Below are 26,080 nucleotides of genomic sequence, written 5' to 3' on the forward strand. Positions count from 1 at the left end.
CTGTGCACAGTGCGAAATTGTCAAAGGGATCGAGGGTGTCTTGACAGCGTGTTAAGGAACTTAAATGCCTCTTAATTCACTTCCCGCAACTTAAAATTTCCTACCTCATACCGTTTATATGACAAAGGTTCGCGTTTAGTTTTACATAGCAATGTCATTGCTTTATCGGCACATAAATGATAAGTGTGAGCTCTGAGATAACAACGCTTATTTGGTCTCGAAATGTTAGGCGACGTGCGTTGAGATACAACAGTATGCCAGGCTAACTGTTCGCTGACGCGCTTGGAACGAAACGCGCAATTTAGGTCACTACCTTAGGCAAATATGAATTTTGGGTCTCGTGAAAAAAGATACGCGGATCCTGCTGAGAACGCGTAATCCAGTGACTTTTACTGCGCGAGCAATCGCCCCGCGATAAACCTGAACCTCGGGCGCAATAAAGCCATACAAGTGCGTCCACCGCGCCGGGTGAATGTTACCGCCATGCTTGCCGCGCTCGCTTATCTTCAGACGGGAACGCGTAGACGTGGCGTCTGAGAGGCAGTCGTTATCGTATCAGCAGTGCGCGTGGGATGAGTGTCTGTGATATTAGCCGACGCTAGAGTGACGCAAAGCGGCGCTATCGCTCCTTTGCGCCGCGCTCCGACACGTCGCTGCGCGCTTTATAACGACTTCGTACGGGCGCCTCATTACAATTCCTGGCGCGCAGCCTGGTTAAAAGAATAAAACAAAAAAAGAACAAGAAATGCGTCGGAAGGCGAGACGGCGCGCAGAATTCCTCCTCGAGGAATCAGGAATTCAGAGAGAGAGAGAGAGAGAGAGAGAGAGAGAAAGTGATGCGAAGTGCGTATTAATGTTGACGACTCTGCAGAGTTGGCTGGATACAAGTGGCCATAATCGGTAACTCTTTCACAGTTCCACAAAAAAACAATGCACTCATGTTTCGTTACAGCACAGCGTGTGTCTTTGAACGCTATTTCCTCGTTTTTATTTCGAGGTCGCCGCAGTTGTCGCACGGAACACGCGTCGTCAACAACAGTAGTGCGGAAACAACTGATGTGTCGTTCTGAGCAACATTATCGCTTTGAGAGGCGTTGTCTTCACGTTCCAGTGGGTCGTGTTGAAAACAAGAGCTAACCATTGTGTTTGAAACGCTCGCACTTATAATCATTGTCTGTCACAACTGCCTGACTAAAGATTAAAATTTGAGATAAATTGTGGGGTTTTACGTGTCCAAACAAGGATCTTATTATAAGGTATGTCAGAGACTGGAAACTGTCATCAAGTTTAACCACCTGGGCTTATGATTCGTCCGAGTTCAAGTGCACTTTTTTGCATTTCGTCCAGGAATTAACCACTAATATAGACGCACCGTAATCACAGTGATTTATTCCTACTTGAAAGGAAGCCACAGGAGGTATTTGTTGTTTATCGCGGACTTATTTATACGCACCTATTCTAACTTGTTTTGTTTTTCGTTATTTCTTGTTACCCCAAGCATGTTAGCCAGCAAGCGCCCGTCAGCCAGGCGCAAACAGGTTTTACGCGCGCGAAGCACAGTGAGCCGCGGTGACGTCAATCTAGAAGCCAATCAAGTGCGCGCGTGAGACCCTCCGCGCGTTGACCGTACTCTTACCTCGATGCAGTTACGGTGGCGCCATCGCAGGAGCAGGCGATGGTTGGCTGCCGACTCCCGCGAGAGGGAATGCGGGCACATGTGCGTTTTCACGAATTGCTTGGGCCGATAAGCTCACTTCACTTTGGGACATTCAGGAGTCGGCACCGTCAGTGACCATGGCCGAGAAGGCGACGTTTCACGAGGATGGACTCACCGCCCAGCAGCTAATTGGACAAGGCGACGGGCTCACCTACAAGTACGTCTCGCCTCCGGCACAAACACAGCTTCACACAGCCTTTCCTTCATTCTTTTTTTTTTTTTTAATGACGACTACGCGTGCTTTTTCTTTTTTTTCATATTCTGATATTCCGTGCGCTCTGTTTCCTCGTATAGAGTACCTTGAATTATCGCAAACAGGTCCGTCGGCAGTCGAGCCCGCGCTGGCGGCAGGCATCCCAGCCGCTCTGCATCTTCGCCGGAATCCGTGCGTCATCGCGCCTGGGGAGCACGAAAAATAGCGAACATCCCAACTTTGGCGCTGCTACGTGACAATCAAATAAAGCAAATAAAAAGAAAGATACGCGTGGCTGTGGGGGTGGCACGCCTTCGAAACAGCGATTCTTAGCGCGCCGCCGTTTAAAAACGAGACAGAGCTACTATCCGCGTAGTCATTTTGTTTATCTGTCTACTGCATGCTAAAATGTACCCCCCAATTGGCGGATTTTTTCTTCGTCATCGGTGCATGCGGACCATGTCATCATTTGAAACGGACCGTGAATAGGTCTTGAAACCCATGTTGTGCCAGTGCCTCCTATAAATGGTTGTGCCCGGTACAACTTTCTTCTAGGTGCCGCAGCATTTTTCAAATCGCGCAGTTTCGTGCCGCCCTCTCTTTGATGCGCGCGGTGTGATAATCTGCCACCGCTTGCGAAAGTTGCACTGCGGTTGCGTGCGATCGTCTAATTACGCGCGCGACAATTGTCCGCTGATTGCTTTAACGGCGTTTAACTCTTGTTTTTCACCGTCCTATGTATCATTCAGTTCAGTGGTATGCCTTAGCGCTCGCTGGCAGTATCCGTGCTGTTTTATTAATTCGCAGCTAACACGTACGTATATTTCAAATCCCCATTCGCACATATGTTTGACGACAGTAGACAACGCATCCGTGCCCTTCGGTGATTACCTGTGACGAAATCAATGGTACTTCTTAAAAAAAAAAAAAATCGAATGATTTACAGCAAGCCACGCATTTCCTCGGTTACGTGTGAGTGCCGCTTATAAATACAGGGGGGCGGAGGGCTCGTTTTTTTTTTCATATTTAATCTGTGCAAACTATAGACAAAGCTATAGACTACCGGAAACTCCGTGGTTAACAACTCTGCCTTTCTTCTCTCTGTTTTCCCTCCTTTGAAAATTTATTTCCTTTTTTTTTGTGTGTGGCTGTTAGATCTTATTATAGCGTGTAACCTCTTCTTTTAGTATGGTTTGATGTTTCACTTTTCTACCTAAGGAAGTAGGTGCATGCATAAAAAACAAGATCACGAACCATAAAAGTGCATCTGGCTGTATTTGTGTTCTTCTTGTTTTACTACATGAGTTGTTAGAACACACAGCCTTAATATGTTAGTTTGTGGTTTAGAAGGCTCTATTACTATTGTGTTCTGCAACCATGTAGTTTTAATCAGGTGCATTCCTTCATCCACCTAATGCTGCTTCCTGCTGTTGATGGAATTCATGCATATGCTAAGTAAAGAATTTCTAAGGCAAGCTTGTTGTGCCACTTACCCATCAGCCTTTGTGAACAGAACATTGATGCGTTCCCACGTGCCACCTCTCAATCTTTACACCAGTGTTTAATGCAAGTGTTACATATTTAACACTGTTTTTGCCATTGCATAGAGTTATGGAAGGCAAGCACTGTGCATCTCTCTTGCAAGGTTGTTGTAATGTATATATTTAAAAATTATACATTCTTCACTAATGCTCATTGCTATTCAACTTCTCTCCTGGTTGTTTTGTGCTGCACTAATCTTACCAATACTCTTCGATTATTTTTGTTTCAGCGACTTTCTCATCCTTCCCGGCTACATTGATTTCAACGCTGACGATGTCGTAAGTGTTGCATTAGTCTTGAGCCTAGGTCATGATGGGTGACTGGGAGTGTTCGTTTAGCATGCTCTGAGATGAAAGGTGCAAAGGCAACAATATGTATCTCTCTTTGTCTGTTATTGTCTTCACATCGTTCATCTCGGAACTAGGCTTAGGTTGTCATATCTACTAAACAGAAATGTGTACTTTGTCTTGCATCACGGAATCCAATGCCACGGAATCAAGTAGCGTCAAAATGTGTTGCTCTATAACGTTGTTTCGGGAAATGTTTTCAGCTTCCTCAAATAATCCTCGGAATATTTATTACAAATATGAAGTTAAATGTGTTGTCGTATGATGTAATGTTAGCATATTGTCTGCTTCTAGTGGGTAATGAATGGTATTTTGGTTGCGAATACAGAAAATCTGATGTGTTGCCCTAGGCTGTGCAGTTGCCTGCTAAGTGAATTAATGAAGCAGTGCATGGTCACAAAACTGCTTTAAGTATAGTGAGGCATACAAGAGCACCAGTCATTGTGATATTTCATAGTTGGGCAACTTCTTCTGTATTTGTGAAAAAGAGAACTTTAGTATTTCATAAGATTTTTTTTTGTCTATGAAATGTCCTCGGCAATCTTCAACAGATTACACGAGAACACTCTCTTTTAAGCAAAAAGAAATGCTGCAGGTGTATCTTCTTGATCTGGTTTGTTGATGTGGGCACAGTTACATTATTTCATGAATTTGTTTACTCATTCACAAAGTTCCTGAGGAAGAAAATGGCCATTAGATTCAGACTCATGTCAAGTACTAAAAGACCCTATCATATCTGGCACCATGAAAATAAATGAAAGCACTTTTTGTAGGAGAGTTCAAAATTTAGACAAACCTATGCCTGATTCCCTTGTTTTTCTTTTCCAAACAGGAGCTTACATCCAAGCTCACCAAAAAAATTACCCTCCAAGCCCCATTGGTATCGTCGCCTATGGACACAGTCACAGAATCTGAGATGGCCATCGCAATGGCGGTAAGTGTGTCTAGATTCGGCTTTCCTTAAGTCCTCTGTTAACCTTGTGCAACCTGTGTAGTACCAGACAACTTGTCATGTTCTGTGATCATGTTCTGTTTATGCTCTGCGTGATGTGAAAATTCAATATATATAAAAGTGAATTCAGTGGATACACCTTATTTCATGTCGTATTCATATGGGGACATTGACAATGAAAAGTCTTCATGGACCAATGTTTAATCCTGAAAATGTGCAAAAACCGTCCTTGTGTGCATCTTTTAACTTGTTGGCTTGTGTTGGCTAGAAAATGCAACTAAAGTAGGGCAAGCCTTAGTCAACCTGAAAAGGTTCTAGCCAATTTCGTTTCATAAATGCTATACCTTTTTTGTTTACACAACAGCAAGCTATAAAATATTGTATGAAAACTAGCTGAATTGTTCGGACACTTATATGTGGTTCACTGTGCATGTATTGTGCCTTTTAACGTGCTTGTGTTAAAGATTGCCTTGAAGGTCCTTTTTATGTTTGCCTTAAAGGAATACACTGCTGCTATTAGGATTTTTGTCTCCCACTCTAACCTTGTATCTGTAAAGTGTAAGTTGCACTGGCAGATCCACTGTTAATTGAGTCTGACTGTGCAGCTCTGCGGAGGCATTGGTATCATTCACCACAACTGTACTCCAGAGCACCAGGCCAGCGAGGTGAACAAAGTGAAGGTATGCAGCAACTCTCATTTCATTCTTAATTTTTATTTATCTTCATTATCAGCTCAAAAGTGCTTTCACATCGCCGATACTACAGGTGCTGTCCTGTCAGAGCATTGCGTAAGAAAAATGACTGAATCTGTTCATTGAAAATGATGTTTCACTTAAGACTTAATCCATGCAAACAGATTTGAGAGGACAATATTGCATTAGCTAGGACCACTATTTTAACCTCGGAACCCCTTGGTTAATGTTTTGTAAAAGAAGCTAACAGTACATTTCAAATAAGGGATTTACAGACCTTTTATGTAACTTTTGGCTCGTGACTATTTTATTGTTGGTCCCACAAAAAACTTTACGGGGTTCTGCTGTGCTGCTGCTGTCACTTGCCTGTTCATGCCCAGTTGTTCTACAATGAAGAAAAACGCATTTGTTCAGCATAACAGATTACAATCTTTTAAAGCCAGCCCCTTGCAGACATGGTTGTGCATTCTGTGTCAATTTTATGTAAAGGTGTTCTGGCAATGGATATCTTTTGCCAGATTTTTCATGACCTCTTTTGCCACTTTATAAAGCTCGTCTGCAGTGGGTGCATTTACATGTAGTACAGTAGACTCTGAGTAAACGGAACTCCTGTTAAATGAAACATATTTTCCTGGTCCCTTCAGGTTTCATTTACTGAGAGTATACCTTACTATTTTGTTGCTCTAGTGTGCCTTGTCTGTTGTCATGAATGTTGTTTTTTCACACTTGAGTGCTTAAACTTGTTCTTGTTAAAACACAATTTCCTGCAGAAATACAAGCATGGTTTCATCCACGACCCCGTCGTTCTGAGCCCAAACAACTGTGTAGCAGATGTGTTTGAAGTGAAGAGGACTCACGGTTTTGCCGGTGTTCCCATTACGGATACTGGGAAGCTCGGTGGCAAGCTTGTCGGCATGGTCACCTCCAGGGACATCGACTTCATCCCTCCTGAAGACCACAACAAGCTCCTATCTGATGTGAGGGTGCTTTTAATTGGTATCTACAGGGTTGTCCATGTGTAATCTAGGCACCTAATTAGTATTGGAACTAGTAAAACTATGTTTACTCCACAAGGGCAATGTTCTTTATATTAGTACAACTTTAATTATTGCGTCGCCAAACACAATGATTTTCCAAGTTATGTATTAAAGATCTGCTTCTATAACGTCTTGAACACAACTGAAGTGTTCACCTTAGATGTGGACAATCCTCTACCTGTTCCATTGTGAGAATGAATTACTGCTATATTCTAATAGTACTAATGGTATCAAAACCAAAACAATTTTTTAATATTGCTGTGCAGCTGGCTACATTAATGGCAAATTTGAGAGTATGGTAGGGTTTTTATATTGCTTCTCTTCTACAAAGCAACATTTCTTATGTCGCTTCACATACTGCTTTTTCAGTTGCCTCATATTCTGCCAGAAATTATAAATTATGCTTAATTATGATATCAAACTGTAAATGTGACTGTTTTGTTATAGCCGGTTTCAGCCTGAAATATTAATTCAATCGATCACTGGCTTGTGATGCCACGCTTCAATGGAGCTGGCTTCAATACGTCTCTAAGCATTCATCATATAAATTTAATTTAACAAAGTGTTTGACAACTCAACAGGCAGTCAGCGCACAATGTAAAGATGTGGAATCTTGTTTTATAAATCACTTGTGTGAGCAAGGTGCACAGTGTGATAAAGCTCGCAATAAAGCGGCAGGACAGACGCCAGTATTTTCCCAGAACATGTAAATAATTATGAGGCTGCCACTATCTGGTTCAGTCCAGAAAAAAAAAAAAATGATGGGCTAAATGTGTTTTTTTTTTTTTTCGTTTGAATTTGAGTAATAATTACTGGCCATTTCATTGCTTCCTCCAAGTACTCGAGTGATACGTGGATTCTAAATCTAATAACTGCTGCCACCCTGCAGTACTGCTACAGTTCCCGTACATCATTCTTTTATTTCTATTGTCAGCGTTGTACAACACTTGAAATGGTACTTCAAGCAGACGCAAAGCTTGGCAACATGTCTCATTTTGGGTTGCCAAATAATTGTGGTGCAGCTGCGTTCTTAAATGATTTTGTCTTAAAAGCAAGCAATTTCAGAACTTGGTGTGTTCTTTGATAAGTTTGTGAACCGTAGAAAGAGCCGATGTCACAGCTGAAATTACCCTCCATGGTGGTATAGTGGTTATCATGCTTGGCTGCTGGCCCGCAGCTCACTGGATTAAATTCCTGTCGTGGCAGCTGAATTTTGGCAGCTTGAGGCCTGTGTACTCAGATTTAGGTGCACTAAATTTCCAGAGTTCGAAATTTGCGAAGTTCACCACTACGGTGTCTTTCATAATCATATGGAGGTTTCGGGATGTTAAGCCCCAATTGTTATTTTGTCATTGCTGAAATTAGCAGGAGAAGGGAATGAATATTTTTCATAAATAGCTGTGCTTTGTACGCAAGTATCCGGTGCCTTTCTGTAGAAATCTTGAGTGGTTTCAGTGCAGTTGTTGATTGTACCAAAATAATACTTTAGAAAGCTGTGTTTCTCACTGAGGCACCCACACATTAAATTGTTCATCGAAGTTGCTTTGTGAAGGATAGCACTGCAAATCGAACTCGGCTGCTCAGTTCTCTCGCATACAAATGCTATTCACTCTACCTTCTGCAGGTGATGACCTCACTAAAGGACTTGGTTGTGGCACCCTCCAAGGTCACCTTGACTGAGGCCAATTCACTGCTTCAGAAGAGCAAGAAAGGTGACTTTGAGTTTTAGAAGTCTAGTAGAGTGTTGAAAAATTATTTAACAATCAGGCGAAGCTACTTTTTTTGCTGTTAGACGTTAAAATGCTAGAGGTTCATGTTCCTGCTACACAACAATGATCGTCATCTACTTCGAGTACTTTCCTCATGCTATCACCATGGTTTCGGTAGTTCACGGTCACGAACTGCATGTGCATTATCAGTGTGACATTGCACTCCAGAAAGGAAAGTGACCAGCGCCGGGTTTTCAAAATAGGAAATGCGAGCAAGTCAGATGACTGTTATTGTTGTGTGGCAGAACTACTCCCCAAACACTCCATTTTTTTTTTGCTGTTGTTGTTGTCTAGGTACACACTGAAGAACCCTAGGTGGTTGAAATTTCCAGAGCCCTCTACTACGACGGGATCATGATCGTGTAGTAGATTTTGGGACGTATAACTGCAACTGATAATGACTCATTTCCGTTGGACATTAAGTTGGCTGGCTTTGGTAGTGTGCTTGTTGGGCTTCTCCGCGATTTCAGTGTAATAACTGACTTTGCTCTTTACGTTGTCAACTGAATGAGAAAGCTGCTTTGCAATTTCTTTTGAAAGGGAAGGACACATTTCAAACTTGATTTTCTAGTATGCACGGCTGTCGAAATGTAAGGAGCTAAATGTAATTTTTGCCTCAAATCATTCCCTGCATTCTTGCTTCAAGTGTACAGAACGAAATGTCTGCAGCAGCATTGACGTACAATCGGCAACAGAAGTTATCAGGACAGCCGTTCCACGGCAAATGTCAATTTCTAATCTGCTCCTATGTAATGCTTATAATTTGACTTTTCATGGCAAGATACAGGAGGCTGACGCTCTTAGTTAGGCTTTTTTCTCGACCGAGTAAAAATTCAACCTATTCAATATTTTCAGGGCACTTAAACTTTTGTTTAGGGAGCGCCACCTATTTAGACACACTGCTACATATGTTTTTGTTTAATTCCTTGCTACAAAGGAGCTACAGCATGCGATGTTGAGAGCAATTTCAATATGTGGTAGTTGTGGCATTGTCTAAATGACCTTTCATATATTGTTGTGCATTGTTGTGCAGTCATTCTAGTACAACACCTTGTTAGATATCTATTTTGTTAAAGCATTGTACAGTAATTGAACCATAGATTTCGTTTTAGAATTTGCACTCACATCCATCTTTCTATTCAACATTCAAGATAATTATGAAACAGATGTTTAGGCAAAGGTGGAAGCTTGAAGGAACATGGGGTGTCAACAAGCATTCTTGTCATCTTCAGAACTGCAGCCTTGAAGAAAAGACCAAATTACACTTGTGTTGCAGTGACGGTGGCTCAAGAAGCGACACACCCTGCATTAAAGAATTTTTCGTCTAGGTTTACACGAATAGCGACTTTAATGTTCGAAACCAATTCGAAGCAAATGATTTCGGTCAAATAATGTCGAATTGAATTCAAATACTATATAGCATCACATTTTTCTTTGAATGAGCATATTTGTTATGATGAAACTAACCTGCACAATAGTTTTTATATGGAAACAAGGCCTGTAGAAATGTCATTCTTCTTGTTTCAAAGGAAGTGGAAACAACTTCGAATAGTAGCAGGATTCGACTTTCAGTTTAATGTTAGTGATAACCTTTAAAATATGTTACGTTTTAATATTTACGACAACTACAGCATATAAGCCGTTATAACAAGCTTTTAAGCTTTAAAAAAAAAACAGTTAATCGATGTGAGGATATGTTCATTTGACCTTCAAGTTGCGCTTTGCGGCAGTGTGGGTTTCCCCCTCGGTAGGCGTTTTCACGGCTTAGCTTTGCTTCACTGCAGTGAAATAACCTTTACAGGGGATTACATGCGAATTAATAAACATATTCGTTCATTTAGTATGCTTTGAAATTTCCAGTAATTTAAATTCGAATCAAAGCAAATTTGTATGCAGTAATATTCATTGAAATATTGACACAAGCCTACTTATTTAACGTTGTTCTGTGGACCACCTTTTTGGTTCATAAGTTTGTCTTGCCCTCTTGCCTTACTCAACTAAATTTTACTGCGGCGAGTTCGGCTGGCTGATGCAATTGCTGAAAGATATCCTGTAGCACTGCACAAAAGCGGCTGAAAGTGGAAGATTCCATCCTATACATTGCGAAATTGTGCCTACTGCAACACTCGCATTGCGAGCGCTTAAGTATTTAGCTTCAGTTTTACCGTATTTACTTGAACGTTGGTCGGATAAATTTTGTCTCAATTTTAAATCTGAAATTAGGGGGTCGACCTGGAATAAAAAAAAACTAGGTTCGGTTGTAAAGCCTCTCGGAAAATAATCCCCGCGTATTTTTGCGAAGCTATCTTTTCTGCATAGCTTTCAAGCACTGCCGTGAAGCCACCTTGGTGCACTGTTATTTGACAGTTTTTTTTTATGAACGCATTGTAAATAAGTGTTTAAAATAAAACGTGCTCGTGTGTCCCTCCCCCCCACACACACCGTTTATTTCTCTGAAATTTTGGGGGATTGACCTACTTTCCAGTTATCATGTAAATACTTCCACTGCTGCGAATTGTGCATGTTTAACCGGTCAACTTCTCCTGTGTACAGGCAAGCTTCCCCTGGTGAATCAGCAGGGCGAACTGGTGTCGCTGATTGCACGCACGGACTTGAAGAAGAGTCGAAGCTACCCCTTTGCCTCAAAGGACGAAAACAAGCAGTTGCTGGTTGGTGCGGCGATCGGCACCAGGGAGACGGACAAGCATCGCCTGGATCTCCTGGTTCAAGCTGGCGTAGATGTTGTCGTACTGGTTAGTGCTTGCACGGCACGACATCCATAGCGGTTATCTTCTTGTGCTTTTGCCGCCAAGTTACGGCGAGTGTTTGCTGTAAACTAGTCTGTTGACTGGTCACAACTAGCCAATGTTTCATTCGAGCGGGATCAACAGTTCGAGGAAAGTATTGGGTTTGGGGGGTGTTTGTTGTTCATTGTCAAGCAGAGAACTCGGTGCAGAAATGAACATAGGACGACTGGGCGAGCGCTAACTTTAATAAAGCTCTTGCAGATCGTGCGAGCGATATCTGGAACATGTCAAAGAAGAAACTTGAATTTTCGGCGCAGTTCACGGATGGAACTTTCTGTTTTCTGTAGCCTTTACATCTCTTTCCTTCTTGCAGTTTCAGACCACATTATATATTGTCGCGAGAGGAAACGTACATACAATCAATATACATACAATCTGCTTTAAACTTTCATGGAAAGTTAGCGCTCATAGTCTTGTCCAGTGTTCATTTCTGCACTATGTATCATGCTTAGTGAAGAGCAGTTGAAGGACCGGGCCTCATTTACTGTCAGTTCCTCTTTCATGTTGTACCAGCAGTACAACCACAGGTATGCCTCATTGGCAATTTGAATAATTCTGCTATCATGTATATATTGCTCGTGCACAAGTCACCAGTTGATGTTCTAGTTTTTTTCTTCTTCTAATGCATGCCGACCTGCGTGCTCCCTCAGCCTATTGCTACAGCATCAGTCACTTGCTAAGCAACAGCAGCCATGTTTCACGAGCAAAATGTTTAAGGTCAGACATCAGTGTTTATTTTCCGCAGCACTATTATTTGCGGTCTAGTCAATACCTTATTCCTAACCCTTGTTTGATCAAAGACATTTCAGAGCACCGAATGTGTTCTGCATTGCTTTTCTTGGTGAGCCTTGCCTCTGGTATGCAAGTTTGGATGTGTAAAAACAGCACTGTTTGCAATGTTACGCAGGACTCTTCACAAGGCAACTCCATCTACCAGATCACCATGGTGAAGTACATCAAGAACAAATACCCAAACCTGCAAATCATCGGAGGGAACGGTAAGCCATCTAATACCTGTTACTGCACGTGTCAATGCATTAATTAAGCCAGGCTTGTCTTTCATGCGTTTAGTTCTGCTACTTGTAGATAGCTGGTATAGCACCGTATTAATACAAGCTTGCTTGGGACCTGCACATGATTTGCTCTTGTCAAATCGGGTTTTCCATGGAGAGTTTTATAAGCATTGCTGGGGAACCAAAGGTACTTTGGAAGTACTATCTACCCTCCCATGTCATGTCATAGGGGGCATTTCATCAAAGGTTTCAATAACTGGGTCCATACCAGAACGTTCTTGCCGTGACATGCATGCGTGACCCAGATGAGTGCTTTGTCATGGCATGACATGGATGACATAAGTGACAAGATGGCATCAAAGTTGTCTTTGTCTGTTGATATCTCGTATCTCAGGGTGGTTTCATTGATTTTTCGTCGGTATACAGTTAAACCTAAATATAACGAAATTGATAAATTCCCGAAAAAATTCGTTATGAAAGGATTTTGTTATATGCAGGTTTGGTACCAAAATTCAGAAAATAAATGTGCAAATTAAACAAAAAAAAAGGGACTGAAGGCAGAGCTAACCTAATACACTCGTTTTACAGTAAAAGAAACTGCATTACTATTGCGATAGCAATTATATGGAGGCTCTCAGCGGGTTTTTGCCATCGCCGCCATGTTCCGTAACAAGTCCAAATTGATAACACGCTCCCGCGCATCGTAACTTTCGTGAGCGGCTAAAAGCGCGCGAGGGCTGCTTAAGCAGAGGTCAAATGATCTAGTCGGCCCATCCTTATCATCTGGAAAGTGCATAAGATAACTTCTCCTGCGTGTTAGAACTGCCGTCGAATGTTCGAACAGAAAGTAAACCACCCGTCTTGAACGAGCATGAAACAACGCGGAGAGGGGAATCGCTTGAATAGTAACTATGAAGGTGGATATTAAAGGCCGTCTCGATCATTGGTGCGCTTGCTATCTCGGCGAGTATCAGTGTGGTTTCAACGCAAAGGGACTGTGTGAAAAGAGCACTTGTCCCTGGAGCGGTCGTATTTGCTCACACTAGCGTTTTGTAGCAATTCTGCGATATCAGATCCGAAAGAGTTGACTGCCAGCCTTACTTCTTATTTTTGCTATCGCGTTCATTGCATTCCATTCAACGCGCCGTCGTGTTGTTGCCAGAACTAATCGGCTAATCGCGAAAGCTACCAACCTGCAAACTCGCGGCGCAAGACGACACTCGTTGTCCGAAATTAAAGAAAGTAAGAATTTCGCCGCAAGGGCGCAGCAATGAGTGCAATAACAATTCTTGGAATGTAACACTGAGAATGGCAAGCAGATCGAAACGTGCAGCACGCTGCTCACGTACAAATGACACAAGAAAACAACATACGCAGGACGAGAGCGAACTAACAATGTTTACCGCTCGACACTTAACGCTCTGTTTAAACAAAAATGAGGCACGAAACGTAATCACAGGTACAGATATGAGTGCAAACCAACAATGTGCCCTAGTTGTTACTTTGCTGTGTTTGAAAAGCACACTCTTTTCGCAAACGGCGCCTGTCCTGCGAGCGAAGTGATCTTTGTGCGCCCGGCAACTAAATGCAGTCGTTCTGGTCAAAGTCGAAGGCGCGCGATTCTCTTCACCGAAAAATAAGGGCGTGTGCCCAAGCATTTATACCCCCCCTCCCTTCATTAGCGGGGCAAAGTACATGTGGGAGACAAGCGCGCGTCGGCGCATCGTGACGAACTGAGCGCCGTATGCGGGCAGCTTTTTTTTTTTCATGCATATGTAAATGGCAGCAGTGATGGCAAGAAACCAGCCGAGACTGTCCATATAATTGCTATTGCATTAATAAAAAAAAGCAAAACTGGACGTCGTCGAGGGCCGCACCTTGCGCTCGCAGTAAATCTATGCACGCGCGCACGGCGCCGGAAACGAAGAGCGAACGAACACCGCGGAAAACTATTTGGTAAAGCGCTCTCCATGGGCAGTGCGGCCCCGTATATGTAAAAAGCGTGGCATTACCAATGCGCGAAAGTAATTTTTTTTATTTTGGTTTGGAGTAGGGAGGCACACACCTGCGCACGATAGCTCCTGGTGTGCAGGTCCGCCTCGCGCTCACCCACCCACACCCAATAACAAGCGATCGCTCTCGCCTGGGCGCCGCCGCCAATTGGCGCTTAGTCAGCGGAGGGGAAGTCGCGGGACATGCATGCTCGTGCCAAAATGCGGAGTAAAATTACTAGATTGTTCGTGAGGAAAATTCGTTATATCAAGGTTGTCTCCCACTGTTACTTTGTTACATAGAGGTCGCAAATACATGTGCTTCTATGGAGCAACGGCAAGGAATAGAAACACTTCATTATATCGAGGAATGCATTATACGGAGGTTCATTATAAGCAGGTTTAACTGTATTATAGTGTGCATGGCACAACATGCATGTATGAAACATCAATGACATACCATGAGGTTAACATAAATGACAGCAATCCGGTGTTTGTTGTAAGCTCGGAGTACACATAACACACATGCTATGACATAAACGGGATAAATAGCTTGACAGAGTGCACGAAATGATTATGGCCTGTGTTTCAACCGTATAAATCTTGATATGCCCAACACGAGATGTACATATGGCATATTTACTTGTGTAACACCAGCACGAGGCAATTTTGAGTATTGTTGCCTGCTGTTGTTTAATGTCAGCTACTATTAGCTGTATGCTGTTACAACAATGTAATAGATTAGTACAATAAATGCTTTGCACGCTACAACTTCTCTTAGGAAGACTCCTTTTAGGCCAGTCTTTTTCTGGGTTTTTTTTATGAGTCTTTTACACGGTGTGTCTAGTAAATGTAAAAATTTCGGCAGAGATCTTCTTCGTTCACACATTTTGGCACGCACTGCAGTTGTCACGTCCGCTCAGGCAAAGAACCTCATCGACGCTGGAGTCGACGGTCTTCGCGTTGGCATGGGCTCTGGCTCCATTTGCATCACCCAGGAAGGTGAGTGTCTTGCTGACTTGTAATGCAGTGCAGTGAATGCTCAGTCTCGTCGGCCATGCCAAATGTAGAACCTTAATAGAGGACTTTTCCATTGCCCGCTTGCAACCAGCCACAATGGGTGACCTGTCCTCCCTTCTTAGAATGGGAAGCTGGATCATATTATTGTTACTAGAGCCCTAGCCTTTACTGCAAAGAACTGGCTGATGATACACGAATGAGAAGCAGTGCCAAGCTCGGGTATTTTGATTATTTGCAGTCGTATGAAGCCAGCTGAAGCTAGCTGTACTATATGCGTCAGTGGAAATACAAGTGTGCTCTTTCTAATGAAACTGGGATATGAGAAAAATCAAACGACCATAGACAAAAACGGGAATTGCCAATGTGGCGGGACTGGCCTTTTCTTTTCTGCAATAAACACAGAAGAGTTTATCAGCTATTGTAATGTTCTGGAGACCTTTCTCGAAAATAGTAGATACACCACAACTTGTTCCTTCGTGTTTTTGCACTTTCATGAAAATAAGATCCAATGTTATGAGCGAGCAGAACAAAACAATTGTAATGGTGCAACTTTAAATTGAGGTTTCTTAAAACAGGATTTGTGCTGCTCTTAGAATGCTTGTTGTGTATGGCAAATGAGGTTAAGCGTGCTGGGTTACCCTTGGTTTTTCCCGCAGTGATGGCATGTGGAAGGCCGCAGGCTACAGCGGTGTACAAGGTGGCGGAGTACGCAAGGCGGTTTGGTGTACCTGTGGTAGCGGATGGCGGCGTTAGCTCTGTGGGCCACATCATCAAAGCCTTAGCCCTGGGTGCTTCCACTGGTAAGCTTGCAGCATTCATAACATTTACTGCAGTTCTGCAAAAGGACAAGGCACATTTTGTTTGATCTTTTTTGGGTGATTACTAACAGTTTAGCTGTGTATTGATTAGAAGGCATAAATGCGTTCTTTTTGCATACATTCGTTATAATATAGGTTGCAAAATTATTTGTTGTTGATAAATCACACATTTGTGACTGCTTTTCTTTTTTTTTTTTCTTTAGACCTCTTGTGCTTTTGTGATCCTCTTTGTTTTGTTGCTTGTTCACACTTATTAGATACATGTTTGTAGCTCTGCTTTCACACATTTAAACATAGCTTTGTAAATATCATTCACAATTTGTATGGAAAAACTTTTCTGGGGCTCCAGTTCTACAGTTTGTTGTTCATAATGACATGCCCAAGTAGAAGCAGCAGCAACCACACCATTGAAGAAACGTGGAAAGAACAGAAGTTGAAATCGGCATTGTTGCAAAATTCGGGCATGTCCAATAAAAGTGCTCATATTTTCTCAGAGTTCATAGTACTGTCTGATGGCATTACTTACGACATGTTCACGGCAGTCATGATGGGTTCCATGCTGGCTGGCACAACTGAGGCTCCCGGCGAATACTTCTTCTCCAACGGTGTGCGTCTCAAGAAGTACCGTGGCATGGGATCTCTGGATGCTATGGACAGTGCCAAGGACAGCGGCAGCCTGAACCGATACCATCAAAGGTTAGTCTGTTGTTTCACTCTTCTCACAGCTACAGCTCTGAGGAAGGACAAGAAAGGCATTTCCTTCAAGCTTGCTAAAGGGTGTAGGACTTTCATTAGGCTTTGCATGATAATTAACTTTTTTCAAGTAGAGGTTGGCTTTCTCAAGGATCAATGGACTACCATAAAAGATTCTTTTGTGAGCAGTTATGCATTTGTTGATGTTGAAAGTGCAAAACAACGAGCACAACTTCCATAATTTGTTACATACTCTGATGGCTCCAATTCAGATGCTTGTCACTTCACAAGTAACTACTATGAAGTTTTCTGCTGGTGTTAGGAGCTGATGAGAACGAGGCGGAGAGTTTAGTATTGCTGTAACATATTCTCAATGAGAGCCTAACAGTTCAGTTGAGGCTTCACCTACGAAATGGCAGGGCCCCTACCATCTATGTCTTTGTGATCTGGATGCTATGCTCATGAGAACCTGATGTTCTGAAAGTTCACCTCTTTTGTGACAATGAGGAAAATTGATCAAGTTAGCTGAAATGAATAAGTTAAACCGCTACTAAACGGAGTTGCTTAGTAAATAGAATTGAACAATTGCCTCTAATATGATTGGTGTTATACTTGAATTCTTAACTCTGTTCGCTTCTCGGTAAATGAAACTCCGGTTAAGTGGAACATATTTGCCTAGTAGTCCCAGCAGGCCTGTCTGATGGGTAGTTTGTCTTTGCAGTGAACAGGACAAGGTCCGGGTGGCCCAGGGAGTGACGGGCACCATTGTCGACAAAGGATCAATCCACCGCTATGTGCCGTACCTCATCACAGGCATCAGGTTTGGCTGCCAGGACATCGGCGCTCGCAGCCTGGACGTGCTCAAGTGAGTACTCCGTAATCCACAATGAACAGATTGAGCGTGATAGAGTAATAGATACGTAGTGTGTATAATGCGGACCGTAAAAGCTTTTATAAATACACTAGAGGGAACTTTGGCGCTATTGCCTATGGAAACTGCAACGCATGGCGCTTCAGCAAGCATCTGAATAATGGGTAGTACACAAATTTGTCAAATTTTCACACTTTCAGCTCTATTGGCTTCGCAGGGTTCGAGCTGCTTTGTTACGAGACGACAATCCGCAATGGTGTAGCAGGTACGCTTCACCACTTTAACCTTTTAGGCTGACCAGTTCAAATCATGTCACAAAGTTAACAACGGTTCGTTCTTTCATTGGAAACAAAGCCAAGGCACAACAATAAATAAAGCCACAAGTGCGTTAGAAGCCCGCAACGACGAAGATTAGGCAAATTTGTGTACTACCCATCATTCCCATGGTGGCTGAACGATCCCAGTGCTTCAGTCTCCTCTAGTTAATTTTATAGAACTATATAGTGCAGGCAACATAACTTTACTTTGCATTAAATTTGTTTATGAGCAAGTAGTAGTACATATAACAACTCGAGCAGTCTTGCGAATTCCACTTGGTTGTCCATTGTGTAGTTTTCTCGTTGGCAGCCTTCAAACAGCATATATAAGTAGACAATATGCGTGTTTGTCACTGTAATCTAGGTTTACGCATGCCACCTACTAGGCGATTCAGCACCCCTACAGGCTACACTAAGAAGCCATGTGTTCTGCATATGTCATGCGATTCGTGTTATATGCCACACTTAGCGTGAGGTACTGGTCTATATTTGTTGTTTTTAATCGGTTCTTGTATAAGAAGTGGTTATTTTTGCTAGCTTTCTGTGTCACTTGAAATTAAATTTTGAACAGAGACTGCTGTATATTTACCGTCTGGATCCTATTTTCGTATTCGTAAAATTTTTTGTCTTTCTGCCTTCATATCCAGATAAAACACTTAGGTTGAGATTTAAGTCATTCTTTCACAGCTGCTGTGTTTTGAGAGAACTCTTTCAGCATGTCCTCCTCGGACTGCTATGCCTAGTGCGACAGTAAGTATGTGTCGCTAAGAGAAGCTGCGAATGAATATATTCTCTCCTATATGAAACAATCTGTGCAGTTTGGAGTCTTGCAAGCGGCAGCTGGTTAGATGCAGGGCGCTACACCTTAATAAATCTCTTGCTTTCGTGTCTGTACCACCAGGCAACGTTGCTTCTGCCCCTGTTCCAAGTTTCCTTCCGTAATTTTTGCCGCAGGACAAACATGTACTCGGGCGACATCAAGTTTGAGAAGAGATCAGTCTCTGCTCAGGCTGAGGGTGGAGTGCATGGCTTGTACTCGTAAGTGACCTTTCTTCTCTGCTACTTTATAGCTCCACAGAATTAAAAAATAAGAAAGAGAAAATTTGAAGACTTGAAGAGACTCTTATCACAACTAGTTTAGCATGTAAAGTGACCTACATTCTGACTAAGCATTCATAGTTGAAGTTAGAAGAGAGTCCTCGTTGCCTCTTTAATTAATGATGCTTTTTGAAACTGCATTGTGCCCAACTGCTGACCTGAAGGTTGTGGGATCAGTCTGTCCACGGCAGCCGCATTTTTGGCAAAAGCGAAAATGCTTAAGGCCTGTGTACCTAGATTTAGTGGCACGTTAATCCCTTCACTGCCAATGACTAGTGTAGTCGCCATCAACAAAATTAGTCCCACTTGGAACCTATGACTAGACTTGTTGTATTTGCGTTTTTTGACACTACATGGCTACATTTTTCTATGTTGTGCCATTAGTGGCTCGGCTTTCATTTTATTGCCATCATTCATCGTATTGCCATGGGGTGAAACCGTCTTAGAGCCATCTTTTTTTTTTTCATAAATTATGAAATTAAAAACACCACGTAAAGTAATGGTGTCATTTTGTTCAGAAAAAAAAAAAAGTTTTACAAATTGAGCAAATAAGATTTTTCAGGTAAATTTGGTGCAGTTTACTTTGTTTTTGTAGTAGGAAAAGCATGAAAGGTACATGAAATTTCCGGAGCCTGTCACTGCAACGTCTTTCGCTAATATCATGGCTTTGGAAAAGTAAAACCTGTACAGTTATTAAAGCTGCGTACTATGCTGTATGATTCTTCACTACGCACTTCAAAATCTGCTGAATGAAAGCCAAAAATTTTCATAACAGTGTAAAAGGCACAAAGTTTTCACAATGTGACATTCCTGTGAAAACTGTTCTTTTCCAGGTTTGAGAAAAAGCTGTATTGAGCCAGGCCTTTTAGTAAAATGGGAAGTCCTCCAAAGCCGCCCATGCTGACCAACATTCCCGCAGAGAATCGACGCCAAGAAATGACAAACGAATCGGAAGCGATGCCACAGCGAGAAGGAACTTTTCAACGCGAGCTTATACAACAGTAGTCCCGATGTTTTTACTGCGGCCAAACCGTGTGGTACAATGCCAGATCGAAGTACCGCAGCAAAAGTAACTTTATCTGCTGTTCATGCGACGTAAAGTCAAGATACCATGTTGATTTAGTTTTATTGTTAATATATCTTTATTTTGAATTCAGTGCGCACATTTTGGTTCACATTCCATTGTACTGGAGAGCTGAATTGTTTTGTTTTTTTCGTTACGCTCAAGTTTTTGTGATAGTAGGCAATGTACAATTTATATGAACTGTTGCTACACTTAACAGCGCACACAAAGTCTGGATGAATTTTCTCAAACCTCTTGCTGTCTGCAAGAATGGCATCATTTGCAACGACGTGAAGCATGTCGATCTGTTATAAGCTATACCTTGCATGAATATTTTGTAAAGAGCTGTACAGATGAACCACTGAATGTGCGGGATGGCACATGGCTTGGTGTTGAGGCAGCTGGGAAGCATCTCGAAGTTCACTACGGCTGTACCTACTGTTTAATTATTTTTTTATATTGTGCCATTTGAATAAAGTTTACATGCGATGCAACTGAATATTCTTGTCAGCGGCTTAGTGCTTCTTTGTGTGCTATTCATTCAATCTGGACTTTTACTGGCAATTAGAGTACACCGTTGAGTCAAGCCACGACTGCGATGCAAATCTCTATTACAAGTTAGTCCTAGTGGAAGTGGCATGCAAATCTTGGTGCATTAGACAAAAGATGACTGAAGAAACAAAATTGGTACAAAATTTAGTTTTGTACTGTCTCTTGTGAATTGCAGCTAGATTCACATGATATGCAAGAGCAACTAGCTCATGTTTGTTTTGCAAGCCATGCGAAGGTTTGCATTGGCAGATGTGCTTTAACCAAGGTTTGCATTGGCAGATATGATATGCTTTAACCAAGGCATCCTTCAGAGAACTATTCTGACTTGTACCTTTGCATTGGGGGAGCCAGTTTGACTTTAGCAGATATGAGCAGGGTTAACTTGTAAATATTTAAGTATTAATTGATTTGACTTCCATTCTTGATGACTTAAGTTACCTTAAGGCTAAATTCAGAGCCCTTGTGTGGGCACTCAAACAAGAACATCTGGGCATTATTGAAAGAACATAGTGGGAAGCACTACACATGCTAGTTACTGGCCAAACAAGTTGCAAAGACCATATTGCTTAGTTATAAATGTTTAAAATATCGCTTGTAAGTTTTGGTATTTGTAACTCGTGTTAGTTTTATTGCTTGTAAGTTTTGTCATTTCCAATAACATTCCAAAGGCCAGACACTAAGCCCATACACTTTATTATCTGTGGCAAGGGCGAGATACAGGGTATTATAAATTTGATTGTTCTTTGGCACTGAAAGAGGGTCGTTCGCGCTCTTCTTACTGCTGGCAATCTAAGAGTCTCGCGGTGAAAGTTTTGTACTGCCTCCGAGAGTGTGTCATGCTGCCTTTTCACGCTATCTCGATTATGGGAGAGCCAGCCTTTTTTTTTCCCCTTATTTTTCATTGGCAAAAGTAACTGCCAACCAGTACAAGCAGCAAGTAAAGACAGTGCTTTTACATTCTACAGGACTAGGTTTTGGGGCTACTATTCTGTACTTGTAGCAACCTCATTAGTATTGCACATACAATAAATACTTGTTCATTTAAGTTATGACACTTCATTATTTCAGTGCATATAGCTAGTTACCTATTGTAACACAGAACACATGTCACAATAACTGTTCACTTACACATTCAACCAAGAAGTGACTAAGACCATAAGGTGAATATGACTCGACTGGCAGCCTCATATTCTGAAGAATGCAGGCTGCAGCAGTGTGGGTTATGTCCATAAGTTATCTCCTGTATAAACTGTGTATACACAATGCTTTTCTATCAAGATAGCTCACGGGACAAAGGACGCAGTTTTTCAAGCTCGTCGTCTGAGAGATATGCACTGCTAGTTGGTTCGTCGCTGGACTCTGCAATAAATGCCCACATGACACTTGGTTCATCGTCCCCAGTCTGTGCATCACGTATGGTTTCGTAAGCATCAACAAATATTGCCACGAACAAACTGACCACAACGTAGATGAACAAGATAACGAAACTGTACATATAGACCTGCGCAAAGTACCATATGACCAGATCTTTTCCGTCAAACAACATGGCGAACGTCGCAAAAATGTCATCACCGTTGATTATAGAAAACAGACATTCAGCAGATGTGGACACCGTCCGGAACTTTATGTGGTGAGGTCCAATTACAACCCATCCGCAGACAACGTAGCCGCAGAACAGAAGCATGGTGCACAGTAGGAAGCGGATGACGTTGGGGATTGACTTCGCCAATGTGAGAATGAGGATATTGTAGACCCTAAAATAACCCACGTAGCGGAGTAATCCGCACCAAGACAGGAGGCACCCGCAACCCAACAGCAAAGAGCACGCAGTGTACATGAGGTTTGGGACTAGTCTTTCTTCGATACGGATCTTGACAGCGGATCCAGCTATGAGCAGCACGTCATCCACAATGATGATGATCAACCAAAAGTCAACGAAGTCTATCTTGTCTTTCCACAGCAGTTCTCGGTGCAAGTAGTCTGTGAAATACGTTGACGTCTTTCGCAAGAGTTTATGGGCTCTGTAGAGCGATCGGACACACAAAAGCATCGAGAAGGTGCATGTCACTATGATGAGCACGTTTAGACACTGGCGCAAGGTGTAAACCGTACGTGGTACCATGTTGGCGACACTTCTGCGACAGTGTGCACAGCTGGGATTCAGATGCATCCCGATCGCAATGACGCCATCGTGCTTCGAGTTGTCGTAAACAACGGACAAATGATATTCGTAGCACTCTGAGAAAATCGACTCGTCTATCTTCGTCAAGTACAGTGCCTTGAGAGAGAATGATATTCTGGCCTTGATCAGTTCGTCGAAGGAAATTTGTCGGCCCAGTAACTTCACCAAGTGGAAGTCCTCCCAGTCCCCGTCAGACGTGAGCCAAGGAGCGGTGATGTTCGTGCAGTTGGTGACGGTTTCGCTGTCGAAGCTAAGCGTCGAGTTAAACGGCCATACCCGGCCATCCTTAAACGTCGTTTCGCAGAAGACAGCCGGCTGGAAAGAACCGTCGGGCGAGGCGTACTCGAAGGTCCCCACCGGGTCAGTAGTTATGGTGCTATAGCGGAGCACGACGTTTCGGACATGGTCGTAGAACTTGTCCTTCGTTTCGACCACGTACGGTCCCGCAGGAGGCGGGTAGATGAGCACATCACGCGACGTGTCCCATCCCTTCAGCAAAATGTGCTCGAGGGCCATGTAAGTGTTGCGATGCTGGCGTTGAAAGGTGGCGCTCTCCATGCCGAATGAGATCACCTGTACCGTTACCACCACCAGTTTGAATATCTGCAGCATAAGTTTCCAAGGGAAGCGACCGCTGTGGCGCCACTTCTCCAGCGGGTTCATGAAGAATCGTCGCAGCTTGAGCCGCATGTAACGCTCCATGGCATGTGGATGGCGCACCAGTCCTTCGTGAACATCATCGCGCACGCAAGTTTCTGACGGATCGACGTGACACACAACGCTGTTGCGCCTTCCACTCACGTTTATCGACGAGCCGACGCTGTAGCGCTCCAGGTAGCGGCTCAGTTTCTCGTCGAATCCTGCGGAGCCGGCGGTCGAAGATTGCTCCTCGATCGACGGCTCATGTGGGTCGTCCATGGACGCAGCATTCATCGCCGCCTGTCACGGCCCGCTCGCTGCTTCGCACAAACACAGCGTGTGGCCGGGCATTATCACTTTGCACGCCGCTGGCCCTCTTCAAACACAGAGGCACGTGAGTGATCGAGTGGGCGGCGCCCTGATCTATGGACGACAGATACCGCGTGCACTTGTAGCAGTTTGTTCTTTCGCCGCGTGCAGTTTCCTCGCGCACACATTTCAGATCCCATCCGAAACCTTTCCTGGCAGCGGCAGCAGAACACGACGCACTAGTTGCGCTTTCTGCTTCCGCCTCGCTGTAAACCCGATCGCCCGCTCCGTCATTCGCGTGGTTGGCGCGTCACATCCAGCAGTCAAGTGCGTACCACGTGACGCAAAACACGTGCGTGACGCAAGGACAAAGGGCGGGAAATTCCCTTCGCGAGAGAATGAATTCGCTCGCCGTTCCGCTAGAGAACGCGTTTTATTAGTTTTATTTCGCATTCATGATGGTGCGCGTTAGAAGAAAAATGCTGGATTCGAACGTTTTATTGGGTGTTGCATGCGCATTCGCCACAGAGAGCCTCTCAGCACGACAACTTCTTCAAGTTTCTTTTTTTTTCGCATTGACGTAAACACAGTGGGGGGTGATGATTGCTTAGTTATCTCCGTATTTATGAAGATGCGTCTTTATAGCCTGATGCACATAAATTAAACTAAGTAAAACTTCGTACGAAATGCGTATTGTTGTTATTTCCATAAAACTTTTTTTTTTCGAAACACATGCCACGAAGGTGCAGCGCACCACCTACATCAGCGACGTAGTGAGAAATGTATTTTTTTTTAGGGGAGTCCGACACTTCTTTGCGAGTGTCCGCCCGTGTTTGTATGTGTGCGCTCCCCCCCCCCCCAAAACCCGTGCCTCCATCGTCTTAGCGCTAATTAGCGGCTTAATTGTGTACTTGTATACCATCTAACGGGATGAAGCTTGTGCAACCTCCCAAATTTTGATCACAACGAATTAATTTTGTGTACATCACTCAGTGCACGTGCAGATTTTCCGGCTAGGCGTTCAACCCCTTGTTACCCAGCCCACCTCAGCCGAGCAAAATGGAAAGGACACCCATGTTTCAATCAAAGGACAGACACGTGGCTTTGTGCGTAGGTATTGCGTAGAAACTTGCACAAAGGACGTGAGGTGTTAACTTCGGCATAACAACGTGGTTGCACCCCTGGCAAAAATTCGTTTCTACTTAATTCACACGCAATGCTGCTGTATTCACTGACAAAACATTCCTTTTCTTTTCAAAGGACTGATCGTTTTTTAAAGCCTATTTCAAAAACCATTCATTTCACGCAGGTCATACATCTTGACGCGTACTGTTCCGCAACACTCAGTATACATTGTGTATATGAGGTCGGCTGCTGACGCAACACATTATTTCTCGAGCTGCATTCACCGAATGAACCAGTGCTTTTGGTAAAAAAAAAAAAAACGAAGAAGACAAACACACAAGAAAAGCTGCGAGCTTGTTTATATTCTCCGTCGTTGATATACGTATGTACGTTCAAGTCACGGTAAACCCTTTTGAATGCATGTTTTCGCCGACACGGTAATAAATTATTTCGAAGTACATACAACGCAATGTCTTTTGCTTCGCACTTCGGGTGACATGTATGACACGTTCCGCGGACTTCGCGAAGTTCTCGGTCGTTCGGCGTTCATTTATCTTTTTTATTTAGCACCGACCCCGGGCGTCGTCAAAGCTGTACGCCCCCGGTGCAGCTGCGGCGCGCGCGGTGTCTCGTTTCACATGCGCGTCGCTTGGGGCCTCTCCAAACTTTGCGAGAGCTTTTCCATCCTGCAGCTCCCGAGAAACGCCTAGCATTTCGTTCGACTGGCAGATTGTCTCGCGCAGTTGATCAATTCGTTTAATGGTTAATCGTTCGCCGATTCGGCAATTAAGGAATTTTGATGGAGGTTTTTGATTCGATTAATCCGTTAAGCGATATTTTCGAAGGGCGTTTTCAGAAAGGCTGGAACACGATTCACAGCTTCTAGAGTAACTCACTTATTTGTTTGCTAGGTAGAACAAATATTTAAAAAAAACGCGAAAATGCGATTGTTTGATGGGCGATACCATTTGTTTTGTTTATACTCTAACGTCCCAAAGGGAGTCAGGCTATGAAACGCCGTAGAGTAACGCTTGGAATCATTTCGACCACCTGGGGCTGTTCAAAGTGCGCTGATAATCGCACTCTACCCGTGCCTTCATAGAATTTTACTTCTATTGCGATGCAATCGCCGCGACCGCGATCGAACTCGCGCATTTCTGATGCAGCTGTCCACCGCAGCAAGCCCATTGTCTGGTTAACGCTTAATACAAGCTAACGTGCGTTTAGTGAAAGGATCCACAAGTTGTAGTATAAAACTAAGCGAGATAGACACACAGGGTCGTCTGCACAACTGGAATATGCGCGCCGAAAGAAATAACGTACATTGTGTAAT

The 26,080-nt window shown here is 43.3% G+C and overlaps 2 protein-coding genes across 2 annotated transcripts; one reads left to right on the forward strand and one right to left on the reverse strand.

Moving 5' to 3' along the window:
• Positions 1-838: 838 nt before the first annotated feature.
• On the forward strand, positions 839-20,439 carry LOC119174725 (Inosine-5'-monophosphate dehydrogenase ras). Its single transcript, XM_037425758.2, has 15 exons — positions 839-900; positions 1,647-1,874; positions 3,682-3,730; positions 4,632-4,733; positions 5,357-5,431; positions 6,214-6,420; positions 8,105-8,192; positions 10,803-11,002; positions 11,964-12,054; positions 14,967-15,062; positions 15,737-15,880; positions 16,441-16,594; positions 17,313-17,456; positions 18,734-18,817; positions 19,711-20,439. Exons 1-15 carry the CDS (start codon positions 854-856, stop codon positions 19,730-19,732), a joined length of 1,731 nt encoding a protein of 576 aa, XP_037281655.2. The 5' UTR covers positions 839-853; the 3' UTR covers positions 19,733-20,439.
• Positions 20,440-21,383: 944 nt separating this feature from the next.
• LOC119174726 (mucolipin-3) lies at positions 21,384-23,754 on the reverse strand. Its single transcript, XM_037425759.2, has one exon. It carries the CDS (start codon positions 23,605-23,607, stop codon positions 21,766-21,768), a length of 1,842 nt encoding a protein of 613 aa, XP_037281656.2. The 5' UTR covers positions 23,608-23,754; the 3' UTR covers positions 21,384-21,765.
• Between the last annotated feature and the right edge of the window lie 2,326 nt (positions 23,755-26,080).

This window comes from Rhipicephalus microplus, chromosome 5, assembly GCF_043290135.1.
Source record: "Rhipicephalus microplus isolate Deutch F79 chromosome 5, USDA_Rmic, whole genome shotgun sequence".
In the NCBI taxonomy this organism is placed as follows: Eukaryota; Metazoa; Arthropoda; class Arachnida; order Ixodida; family Ixodidae; genus Rhipicephalus; species Rhipicephalus microplus.

Bases quoted from the DNA above. Each gene is read 5' to 3' on its own strand.
- LOC119174725 (XM_037425758.2), top strand. From the start codon at position 854: ATGTTGACGACTCTGCAGAGTTGGCTGGATACAAGTGGCCATAATCG. The intron at 11,003-11,963 runs GTTAGTGCTTGC...AATGTTACGCAG, and splicing joins GCGTAGATGTTGTCGTACTG to GACTCTTCACAAGGCAACTC. The intron at 17,457-18,733 runs GTGAGTACTCCG...TTTTTGCCGCAG, and splicing joins CGCAGCCTGGACGTGCTCAA to GACAAACATGTACTCGGGCG.
- LOC119174726 (XM_037425759.2), bottom strand. From the start codon at position 23,607: ATGAATGCTGCGTCCATGGACGACCCACATGAGCCGTCGATCGAGGAG.